The 12,582-nt window shown below is 43.8% G+C and overlaps 1 protein-coding gene across 1 annotated transcript in view; it reads right to left on the bottom strand.

Moving 5' to 3' along the window:
• Nucleotides 1-3,283: 3,283 nt before the first annotated feature.
• MICAL2 (microtubule associated monooxygenase, calponin and LIM domain containing 2) overlaps nucleotides 3,284-12,582 on the bottom strand; it is a 244,390-nt gene continuing 235,091 nt past the window's right edge. The window contains exons 36-37 of the mRNA XM_054437600.2: nucleotides 10,561-10,634; nucleotides 3,284-7,135 (exon numbers count right to left, since the gene is read on the bottom strand). Coding sequence (XP_054293575.2) covers nucleotides 6,951-7,135; nucleotides 10,561-10,634 — 259 coding nt within the window. The 3' untranslated portion in view covers nucleotides 3,284-6,950. The remainder of the gene's footprint in view (nucleotides 7,136-10,560; nucleotides 10,635-12,582) is intronic.

A 12,582-nucleotide genomic window follows, 5' to 3' on the forward strand; every position in this document is an offset into this window, starting at 1 on the left:
TACATGGGTAAGCATAAAAGCCTATTCACTATACAAAACAACATAAATAATACAGGATTTAAAAATATAAATCAAAATAAAATACACAAAAGCAGAAGCATTCAAATCGGGAAGTGAATAAATGGAGTTAAGTGTTTTAAGAGCCAGGCATTGTCTGGGAAGAAGTAAAAGTAGCAATTTCTATTGGACTCTGATAAATCAAGGATCATGTTGTAATCTCTAGGGTAACCATTAAAGGAATAATAAAATAGTAACTATAAGTACCAAGATAATGGAAAGAAAATTGGAGTCTAGGTGCTCCATTCAGATTTCATAAATTACATGTGATCTATATCTGTCATACAGAAGGAAGCTTTTCTTTTGTATTCTGTTATCTACTTATTTTACTGGGTTGCTTTTTATTGAATAGCTTAAAAACCCAGGATAGAGGTAAACCCATCATACCAAAGCAAATTAAGGCAAAATTCAAGCCCAAAGTGGCTTTCACTAGGAAAAGATATTCTTCCTAAGTGTGAAGGCCATCTGTTATGGGTTGAATTTTGTCCCCTAAAAAGGATACGTTGAAGCTCTAACACCCAGTACTTCAGAATGGGATCCTGGAAGTAGGGTCATTGCCAATGTAATTAGCTGCTAAAAATTGTATTTAGGTCATACTGGAATATGGTGGGCACCTAATCCAATGAGACTTGTATCTTTATGGGAAGAGGAAAATTTGGACACAGACATGCACAGAGGGAATGTGATGCAAAGATACAGGAAGAAGATGGCCATTGGAGTGATGCAGCCACATGCCAAGGGAAGCCTGGGACTTCCAGAAGGTGGAGGAGGCGACAAAGAATCCTCCCCTAGAGTCTCAGAGGGAACATGGCTCAGCAGACACCTTAACTTTGAATTTCTAGCCTCCAGGACTGGGAGATAATAAATTTCTGCTGTTTTAAACCTGCTGTACTTTGTGACAGCAGCCCTAGGAGACACTCACTCTTCCAGATCACATTGACCTCAGAAAGGACTGGGGACAGGAAAATCAAGAACTTGGTGTCATCTCAGTGGCCTGGGACATGGAACACATACCATCTAAGGGACAAAATGGCATCCCCTGCAGATCAAGATGAGGGTTTTACAAAAGCTCTGGATCCCAACCAATAATCAGAGTTATTTGACTGCAGCAAAGCAAGAGGGGGAAGAGAGAAGCCAGCCAGAGCCTCTTGGGGATCTCTTTGATCACTGCAAGCAAGATGTGCTCTTAGGATGAAAGGAATGCATGAGAAATGAAATGCCTGTGGAGTGGGGGTCTTAAGGGACAAGCCTCATTGCATGTCCCCCTTGGGAACTCTGGAATATTAGTGGTGGCCTTTGAAGGTCAGCCTGCCGGTGAGCATGTCCTCCAGGAGTTCTACCTGTCTGGTAGAACTGTCCAGGTAGAACTGTCTGAAGGCTGTCCAGGTGGCAGGGATGGAGTGGGAGAATAGGAATTCTCTTGGTGGGCAGGGAAGTCACAGGACAGGAGGAAGTTGGACAACCTCAGCCTTAGTTGGTAACATGGTAGACTGAGGGCAGGGCTGTTTTTGAGGACCACATAGGATGATGCCACTCAAATCGCCTCTGATTCAGCCATGGGGGAATGAGTCCAAAGTTCTTTGAGACAGATGACCTGCTCACCTACCCTTCATGGGTAATAATGAACTACAGACAGTGGTGGAGAGATTTTCTCACCTCAGCATGATAGCTGAGGGCCAGCTGCAGAAGTGAAGGCCTAAAATCAGTAGTTCCTCCTTAGGTAATCTAACAGAGGAATGAATAACACACAGGTAAACAAGAGCACAGCAATGCTTTTAAGGGCAGAAAGCAGTAGGTGTGAGCCACTGCAGACTCAGCCAGGCAAGGGGGAATACCTGGGGCCCCAGTGATTATACTGGTGTGTGGTCCATGTCCCAGGCCACTGAGATTATACCCATGGTCTTGATTTTCCTCTCCCCAATTCTTTCCTAGGCCAGTGTGATCTGGAGGAGTGAGAGACCCTGCTTCCATCTTTCTTGGGGGGAGATATTATAGCTATTCATACGTTGGATGTTTCCTCTTAGGGAGGAAGGTTAGAAGTATTATATCTAACAATGAAATGGAACCAAATCACCAAGGCCAGATGTTGTCTGCTGGAAACACTAAAGGGTATACTTGAAGGAGTATTGGCCAAAGAGCTGTGCAAGGGGCTGGACATCTGGTCAGCAGAGGGCAGTCCAAAGAGATGGTCCCCAAAGAGATTCCACGAGCACTCTAGTGAGTCAGACGAAATCAGAGAGGTGACAGACTTCTGGGGAGTGAGTTTCCTGGCCTAGTTCACCTGGTAGGTGAGAAGAGCTGAGTTCGCAGTAGCTGTTACCATTATCAGGGGCAGAGGGGCTGGGGGAAGGGTGCTGTGATGTTTGGTTTTGCTTTCTTTTATTTCTAAGTGAACTGGGAGAGGGAGTGAGCATGAAATTACAAAGTGTACCTTGAAGGCTCAGAGATGGTGAGTTGCAGCAATGGCTGAGAGTCTGCAGCTCTGTGAGCATGAGGATGTTAGCTGAGCCCCAAGGAAAAACTTGCAAAGTGCCATCAGAGGTGGCTGTTGCTTGCAGCTCTTCACTCCCCACATTAGTGCTGGTAAAACAGGAGCTCTCATCTGCAGTTATGTATATTTGTTGTTGATGCTCAATGGAAAAATAAATCCTTTCAAATATTTGATCAGCAGACAAAAGCTTTCAAACAAACGGGGCACCTTCGTGTGGAATGATGGGAGCTCCTGGGACTCATGGGTTGATTACTGTGATGTGGCAATTCTGGTGTAACCTGCACTCATAGTTTAAGAATATGCATGTGCTGGGGTTAAAAAAAGAGGTAATAAGAACAAACTAAAAGAGTGTGACTTGAAGGAAGGGGCTAGTTCTGCGCAGAAGGAAGCGTTCCTGTTGAGTGAATTAAATAAAAAACCAGGTGAGAGAAAGGTGAGAGAAAGGGAGGGGCTGGGGCTACCATAAGCCTCATCCCTCCCCTTCCCCAGCCTTGAAAACAGCTTTCTTTGTTGAAGGAATACACCTGAGGTGAGGCTTCTTCGCTCCTCCTCCCATTCAAATCCAATTTGCTGGTTAGGTAAGTCCTTCCAGATGCCCCGTGGTAATAAAATCTCCCAGGTTAATTAACAGACTCCCACACAAAATCAAAGCCTTGCCCAGGCTCTTTCACTGAGAAGAAATAAATGAAATGGATGCTGCCCTCAGAGGTGCCAGACCAAGCCCACATGAAAATGTTTTGATTCCTGAGACACAAAACCATTTATTTTCGGTTCATTTCAGTATCTATAGCAGTGCACAAATAACACATTTCCATCCACATGAATAGTTCCCAATTGTTGGAGCAAATTAATCTTTTACAAGCTACTCAGCGGTGAGGTTAGAAGATAAACAGTAGATGAAATCGTACACTTTTCCCCTGTATGTGAACTTTCTTATTACAATAAACTCCTACATTTGAGCTCACCACATCCAATGACTGCCGCTCTCTGTTCATGTGGCGGCCCCGGCTGCCCCCTGCCACCTCTGCCCTGCTGAGGTAGTTCTCTGATCAACCACCTGGGTGGGGCATGCTGCCATTTTCAGTTTGGAAGGAAAAGCCTGTAAATCTGCTTCCTGGGAAGAGAGGCACTGCTGAATTGTCATTTGCCTCCAGAATGCAGAAAACATCAATTTCATTGCAGCTCATCAGGGTTGGAAACACCTGCCACTTCCTTTCTCAGTTGCAATTAACATGGTGCATCTTGGCATTGATTGACTCCAAACAGCCTAACACTGCCAAAGTCAAGGTTTAAATGAACAGTACAACCTGAGATTATTTTTCACAGTTTTAGAAATACAAACTTATTTTTATTGCCCAAGAAGGCCTGTGATAGTGGGGGATATTCTTTATGCTTGAGATAAACGTGAGTAGAATAGAATGATGCTTATAATAAAAATAGCTTTTCATCTTTGTATTTGGGAATGGTACCTATTTCTTGATCTTTGTATTTATTTGGAGGTGGAGTTAAGGACTAATATTCTTTCTGTATCTCAGCATCTGGCACAGGGCTGCAGAACCCCATGGGCATTCAGAGGATGTTAAATAAATAGACCAATAAATCAATGGTTTGGGACAGCAAGCTTAAGAAATGTCCTCTTGGCCCAACTTAGGTACAATTCTGATCTTATAACTATCATAAACATTTTGATTTAACTTAGAAGCTGTGTGAGACTGACTGTGAAATATGACCTGAGGCTAGGCTTTCTGTCCCATTCGGAGTCCTATATAGTTTGGCCTTGATCACATTCACTAGTGCCCTTTTATGGGGCACTGCAGACTCTGTGTTTTCATCATAATCCTACTCATATTGCATACAAAGAAACTGTCTTCAAAATGTACAGTATTTTACATTTTGAGAGTCTTAGAACGTTCTCTCTTGTAAATAAGGAATGGAATCATTTTAGATAGTTCAACAAACACAATATTTGTGTCCATTGGAAATGTTGAAATGGTTTTTATGTACTAGTAAAACAGAAAGACCAGTGTATGTAGAAAACTGTTAAGGATGAAGTTTATGTTTTAACTTAGCCAGATAAAACTGAGCCATAAACCACAGAGCACAGCCTGTGAAAGAAAGTGAACAAATTGCTTCTCTCATCTATTAACAGAATACTAGGGGCCAAATCACCTTCTCTCTTGGCCCTCTTGGGAGACTCATTCTTTGGGATGGAAATATAACAAATGAAAATAGGTGGCAATTAATTCTTTTGCACAATAACAACTCAAACATGACAAACTTGAACATCATCTGTTAAATGTATGCAGGCATCAAAGGATGCACCTTTATGCAACTGACAGAAAAGACTGGGGCCTGAATATTGCTGCACATTCTAGAATGAAAACTGAAGTTATAAATCTTTTTCTTATAATGAGTTGATATTCCTGTGCATCCATAATCTTACCTCTAAATGCCTGATAGCTGAAATCTTTAATACTATACAACTCACTGCCCCAAACATCTGGGTTATTTGTATATTAAATAGCTTATGTACCAATTTCTTAGTGTTAATAGGTCTTCTCCAAATTATAACACCTGAAAACCTGAATTATGAGGAAATGATATTATCAATTCTCACCAATACTCAAATAAATAAAAATAGATAAATATCCAGAAGTGGTACAGTTTTCATAGGTAGGTAGGTAGGTAGGTGCCTCCTCATATTGCCTAATAATAGAATTCAGGCACTGGAAGACCTGATTCTTATTTTAAAAAAAAAAAAAAAAAGGAAGGAAGGAAGGAAAGAAAAGGAAAAAGAACTGCAATCTTTCGAACTTGCTATAACATAGAAAAGTTGTGCTTAAATGTAACCCAAAGCATTGGCTGACTCAGAGGAAATCCAGTTATACATCTAATTTCTGGCTTGTCAGCTGGCCAGATTGGTGTGTGCAGAAAGCGTCTCTGACAGAAGTGGTTCATGGATTGATCTGAGAGAAATTTGGTCTCCAGTCAGAGCCAACTGTTGCAGAGCACCTTTTGTCTAATGACACATTTAAACACTTGCCAAAATGAGAGCGGCCAAATACACAACCAAGAGTTCTTTAGTGTTTCTCTTATCGATAATAGACTAAATCTTCAAAGAATCCCACTGAGCAAAAACAATCAAATGTTTTATGACAACACATCACCATATTAAATCTTCTCTTCTTTGGCCCCCATGGGAACCCTCATAATGCCCCAGGAATTCCAACATGTCAGCACACAAACTCCATCTTCCAGCTGTCTTTTCAAATTGAAATGTCATTAAAAAAATCCGTGACCCAGTTTGGGATTTGGTAAATAGGGTCACTGCATTCAGCCCTCCCTCTAAGTCAGAAGTGGTTTTGTCCTTGCTCTGTAGAGTTCCTGGGGAGAGGGAGAGATACTTCTCTCTTTGAGTCTAAGAAGACCACCAGCAAGAAGCATTCCTTCTCTTGTACCCTAGTGTGTTCAGTTTCAGTAGCAGCACCAACCTCACCAATATTTTATCAACAAATAAAAGAAGTTCCCCCCCTTTTTTTTTTTTTTGCCATGATCAACACTTATTTAAAAAGTACTTTAAAATCATTCATTTTCTGAAAATGCTTTTCATTATTTTCCAGGGTCCATAAAAAGCATAGCACGGGGAAGAAAAGCTTTTCTAAGCCAGCAGTGTTTGGTGAACACTAACAATCCCACTGGCATAAAGTTAAAGTTTTATTTCCTTTTTTCTTTTCTTCTTAAAATAAAATTAAGGCTCAAATGTTCTATTAAGCTCTCATTGCTTATGTATATTATATTAAGGCTTATAAATGCACCTGGTAAATTAAATTCACCCTGGATTGAATTAACACCTGCTATATGAGTTATTTGCTTTATGTAATCAGTAATCTCAAGGTTTCTCCTCTTTCTCTGGAAACACAATTTAAATATTAACCTAATCTTTAAACTGCGGCTGCTTCTTTCTGACATTTGGAAACTGGTCATCCATACAAAAAAGGCAAATATGGATATATTAATGAAAAGGCAGCTTCTCAAAATCTTAAAGTATGTAACTCAATGAATTGGGAAGGAAAATGATAAAAGCAGTAGGAAAGTCAAGTCTTTGTGTCACTTCCTAGGGAAAACAATGCTGGTCATCTGCCAACAACACCTCCAGTCTGAGAGCCTGGCTGAAGATGACTGCCAATTGCCAAAGAGTCTTTGGGTTTTCTTCATTATAATCTCTGGAAGGACCTTGGGAAGCTGCCATGCATGCAAGAGAATTTTAATTTTTAAAAATGCAGTAAGGTATAACTTAAGTTCCAGCGATGATAAATCCTGCAGAAAGACCCATGAGGGTGTGCGGTGCACTTGGCCTGATCCGGTCCCAACGTGCAGCCAGGGAGAGGGACTACGGGCCTCCTCAAGTCCTGCTCAGCTGACAGCCTCTGGAGAATACGAAGCTTTCAAAGTGCTGGTCCTCGGCTTTTTCTCTGATGCGTTGTTCCTCTAAGGAATCGACGAGTTTGTCCCTTTGCTCAATCACTTGCATCAGCTCAGTGAATATTTCTTGCTCTTCATTTAGATCCTTCTCATCTTTCTGGCTCTCTAAAGAAAAAAAAGAAAACCATTGGGCTCAGAGAAGATTGGGCCCCAGGAGAGTTCTTGGCATGGACATTCTCGATTGTTATGGACTTGTTCTGCCTTTAATTTTAATGCAGAAAACAAGGAAATGAATTTAACACCAAGGAACTGCCCTTAAAGGGAGAGATGAGAAAGGTGGGTGTGGTGAAGCAGTTCACTCAGTTTTCATCTTGAAGATATGTACAAAGCGACAGGGAAAACCCCTTTGTAAGAAAAGGAATTTAATACCAGCCAAACCCTATCAAGTCCCCCAACCTTCCCTCTGCCCCAAAGAGAAGCTAACAAAACAACAAAAAAGGCGGTTTCCATAAACATATCTGAGCCACAGCAAAGAAATCTGTGAGAAGTTTCTAAGTAAACCACCTGCACCAGTGGCTACCGTTTCAATGACCAGAATCTTTTTTCCTTTTTTCTTTTTTTTGAGATGGAGTCTCACTCTGTTGCCCAGGCTGGAGTGCAGTGGCATGATCTCGGCTCACTGCAACCTCTGCCTCCCGGGTTCACGTGATTCTCCTGCCTCAGCCTCCTGAGTAACTGGGATTACAGGTGCCTCCCACCACGCCTGGCCAATTTTTTTGTGTTTTTAGTAGAGACGGAGTTTCACCATGTTGGCCAGGGTGGTCTCAAACTCCTGACCTTGTGATCAGCCCACCTAAGCCTCCCAAAGTGCTGGGATTACGGGCGTGAGCCACAGGGCATGGCCAGAATCTTTTTCATGTGTAGTTAATGACAAACTAGCCTTTTGTGTAGGGACCACAGGGAAGCAAAGTGAGGCTACCACTGTCTGACAGAAAGGTGTTTTCACACTGACTTTGCTTTTCCCTTTGTCTTCTTGAGTACCTGACCTTCTCGATAATTGGCCTGAGGCATTCAGTTGCCCGGGGGAGATAGGATTGTTAGAAAATGAAAGGAGAGAGTAGGAAACAAGTAGTAATGAGCTCTGGACACAGAAAACAGGATTCTGAAGCCAGATTTAAGTCTTGTCAAGCAGACAATTGCCTTGGGAGAAGACCTTCTAAATTCCTAGAGCCCCTGTGTCTAACACACGGAGGACTGGGTGGGGAGCCTCATCCCAGAGTAGAGAGGGTACCACTGTCCCTCATCAGGTTTAGCTCTGAGGTTTGGGCCAGGAAGCAGGTAGGTCTGATGAAAGGGAGACAAAGAAACACCACCCCATTGCACCTCAAGTTTTAAGAAGAAACAAGAGAGGCAGGAGGGGCAGAGGGTTAGAGCCCTATGCTCGATCTCTCCATTCTGGGCCTTGGAAGCCCCAAAGGGGACAGGAAATGTCATATCTCATTGGTGGATGGGCAAAGGACTCTTGCCCTGTCCTTGTTCGGAATTCTGGAAAGAAGCCAGCTTAAAGTGCACCCCTATGTATAAACATAGGACAATACTTCATGTCTGGGCAGAGAAGAAGGGTCTGAGTGTGGCCCCCCAGATCTTGGTGTGCTGTATGTGGCATGGGTAGAGCCTAGAAGGGTCTACTTGCCCCACTGTTACCAGAGACAGCTGGCTAGCGGACCTGTCACAGGGTTCCCCCATGGGGCAAAGTGACCCCACAGGAGAGACTGTCTAGCCGTGCTGAATGGAGGATGTGCTGAGGTGAGGCTGGGTGAGCCAGGAATGCCCGCAGGCTCTCAGGCACCCTGAGAGAGTAGGCAGGCTACGGATGAGACCAGCACACACTTCAGCTGCAGATGCCACCAGAGAGAGTTGCAGCCCAATGATGGGGGATGCCATGAGGGGACTCAATAAGCAGAGCACCCCACACAGAGTCCTAATGCCACCACAAGGTCACACAGACCTGCCTCTTCCCATTACCTGCCAGTCACCCTGGGGAGAGGCGCAGAAGGGAGGGGTGGCATCTTCAAGACTGCACATTTTCATCCCAAAGAGACCAAGCATCTCCTACAAAGACTGTTTAAGTTATTGCATCAGATTAAGTTTACCATGGAGGGATAAAGAGTTCCTATTTTTTTTCCTTGCTAATCAGTGGGAGGATGCGTAGGCAGAAGATGAGCTCAGGTACAGACAGAATAAAGAAACTACATTTTTTGGATACATCTGAGAGGGCTGAGAAAAACCTATGACCTTCACTCCTTAGTAAGAATTTTTTTAAAAAGAATCAAAGGGTGGCAAATATTCCTGAAACAGAACAAATTAAACATTTCAAATCTGATATATAAATCAGATATCAGTTAGAACCTATGGTTTATTAAGTTAGGTATATTCGAGGATTACTATTCATTTAATAAACAGCACAGAAAAATAAAAAAAAAAATCCTCTCTCAGTTTAGGCTTGTTGTAGATGGACCCATCTGAGCCCCTCTGACATATAAAAAATGATTTATACCACTTTAGTCTGTACAGTGCTGCTGCATAAGGATTTTGTTAGAATTCTGTTGCTATAAAGAAACAGTCTGCAAATTACTGCCATATGGGAAAGAATAGGAGACCCTGATCTGTGATCTGTTCCTAAATCTTAGCCCTACCATTCACCTTGAGCATGTGATTTAAATTCTTTGAGACTCAGTTTTCTAATTTGTAAATTGGGTACAAAAATACCTAAATACAAATCAGTAATAACAATGCCTAATATTTGCTCAGTACTTGCCCTATACTGGGCAACCTCATAAGGTAGATGCAGTATTAGATCCCTGAGGTACAGACATTCTTTAAGTTGTTCTTTTAGATCTAGGTCTGAATATAGGAAGGTCATGCATGGATCTGGCACTGCAAACACACAGGCGCAAAACAGAGTGAATATGCCTTTCTGGCGGGAACTAATAAATGCATACAGCAGTATATTGTGTCAGTTGAGTTTATCTCTACTTTCCTTCCTTCCTGGTGGAATCATTTTCTCATGTGTGATGCCCTGGCCCTGCCCACGCTGGGAGGGAATGTTTCCTTTACCAGCTCTAGTGCCTGGCAACACTAGGTCCGCCTTTCTCTGGGATCCCAAAGCCCTTCTGATGTGGCCTTCATCTCACTGAACTAGCATTACAGGACTGGGGGTGTTAGTCTCCCCAGTGAGACCACAAACTCCTAGAGGGCAGGGCTTGCTCTTCATCATAAACCGGGACCACAGTTCCCAGTAAATGTGTGTTAAATGAATGGGTGGATACGTGAATGAATAAGTGAACATAGGACTTCGTTCCTACTGCCACATGGGATGGGGGAAAGCACTGCCCTCACAGCCCAAGTGAATGAGGCTAAATGGGGCTTGTGGTGCTGCTGGTGGGAGGCAGGCTGGCTTTGCACTTTCCTCTGACTTGCAGGCTGGCAGGCAGGAAGAGCGCCCCACTCTGGGATTTGTGGCACACTCTGCTCAAGAGCCTTTCTGGGGGAAAGTTCTGAACAAGGGCCCAAGACATCAGCATACTCACCCTCCTTGAGCATTTTCTCTCTCAGTTTCTGCTCCAGTCTGCTTTGATGATCTTCTAATTCTAGTTCCTGGGCCCTGGGTGCGAAAATGTTCAAACTTTATAAATACTATAGATTTGTGAGGAAACATTGATGAATAAGCTCATTGAGAGTAGCTACAGCATTCTTTTTTCCTTATTAAAACTGGAGTTTTAGCCTATCTTTATTTTTTATTGTAATTATTTTTTTGAGACCGAGTCTTACTCTGTGGTCTGGGCTGGAGTGCAGTGGCACCAGCTCAGTGCAACCTTCGCCTCCCGGGTTCAAGTGATTCTTCTGCCTCAGCCTCCCAAGTAGCTGGGATTACAGGCATGTACCACCACTCCTGGCTAATTTTTTTTTTTTTTTTTTTTTTTTTTTTTTTTTTTTTGAGGCAGAGTTTGCTCTTGTCACCCAGGCTGGAGTGCAATGGCACGGTATTGGCTCACTGCAACCTCCACCTCCCAGGTTCAAGTGATTTTCCTGCCTCAGCCTCCTGAGTAGCTGGGATTACAGGCATCTGCCACTGGGCTAATTTTTGTCTTTTTAGTAGAGACAGGGTTTCACCCTGTTGGCCAGGCTGGTCTCGAACTCCTGACCTCAGGTGACCTGCCCTCCTCGGCCTCCCAAAGTGCTGGGATTACAGGCATGAGCCACTGCGCCCAGCCTTAGCCTGTCTTTAAACTGAAGGTTCTGCTGCTGCTGGGATCTCTGAAGGTACCTGGAAAGATTGCTGAGATACACTGAACTCAAGAGACCAGGGGGAGCAGCTGAAGGCTGCAATGTGCTCTCAGTAGGCTTCGGAAGGCCATCCAGACCACCCTTTAGGGATGCGGTGGGGGTGAGGAGAATAGTGAAGAAATGACTAGCATAGGCCCGGGAGAAGCAATGCCAATCAAAAGCTTTTCTCTCTTTTAGGAGTAACTTGACTTAGAGCATGAACTCCAATGATGCCCAAGTCTCTGATTGTGGTACATGAGAAAACAAAATAGAGGAAACAAAAGTGAGACATTTTGTATGGGTGGGGTGGGGCCTTAAAACTCAGGCAACTCTCCAGCTGGCTGTAGGAGAGGTGGAAAGAGTCAGTGATGCTTTGGGGTGGTCAGGCTTGAGTGCTGGGGGCTCAGCATTTCCACTGAGAGGAGCAGCAAAGTCAAGAAATGAGGTGAGTCCTCAGTGAAGGCTAGATGGAACTTAAGTTTTCCATGCCAGGGGATGTCCCATTGATATCACCGTGGGTGTGTGAGCTCCCTACAGGCTAGCCCATGTGGTAATGTGGAGGCTCCCAAATGCCACTCTGGAGTTCTCAGGAAAAGGAGGACCACATACAGATGTGGCAGTGGTCAGAGGTGAGAGTTGAAGTTGTGTGATCCCTAAAAGGAAGGCTATAGAGAAACAGTTTGAAGACAGAAGCCTGGAAATACCTACATTTAGAAGCCAAACAAAAAAGGTAGCCAGGGAAGAAGCCATCCAAAGGTTGGAAGAACAAAACAAGAAGTGCACCATCACAGAGACAAGCAAGGGATGTTTTGAGAGAAAAGAGAAAGGTCAAAGGTGTTCACTGCAACAGAGACTTGAAGACGGTGAGGGCCGAGACTAGGTTCCTGGGTTTGACCTGGTGGGGCCTCCTCTTCCAGCCTCCACCTGCCATCTGCATGTGTATTACGCATCGCCCCTATGGGTGCTGGGGTCACTTTGTTATACCCGGTTACTGGCGTTATTTTTACTACATCTGCTACTACATGGCCCAAGGTCCCTGCTTCTTGTTATCAACCCTGAACTTCTTGTGGCCCACTGTGGTAGCCAATGGAGATGGACTGGTCAGACCTTCCTTTAAGAGAACTTTCTGAGAGAAGCATAATGAGCTCACTGCTGCTGCAAAATCCACTTCCATGTCATGCAGACTGGGCACAGAGGAGGTGTTGCAGTTGCCCCATTCCTGCCTGTATGGAATTTCTCGATGGGCAGTCTTTGCACTGATGTTCCCATTGGCCTGGCCAAGACTT

The sequence above is a fragment of the Pongo pygmaeus genome, chromosome 9, assembly GCF_028885625.2.
Source record: "Pongo pygmaeus isolate AG05252 chromosome 9, NHGRI_mPonPyg2-v2.0_pri, whole genome shotgun sequence".
Lineage (NCBI taxonomy): Eukaryota > Metazoa > Chordata > Mammalia > Primates > Hominidae > Pongo > Pongo pygmaeus.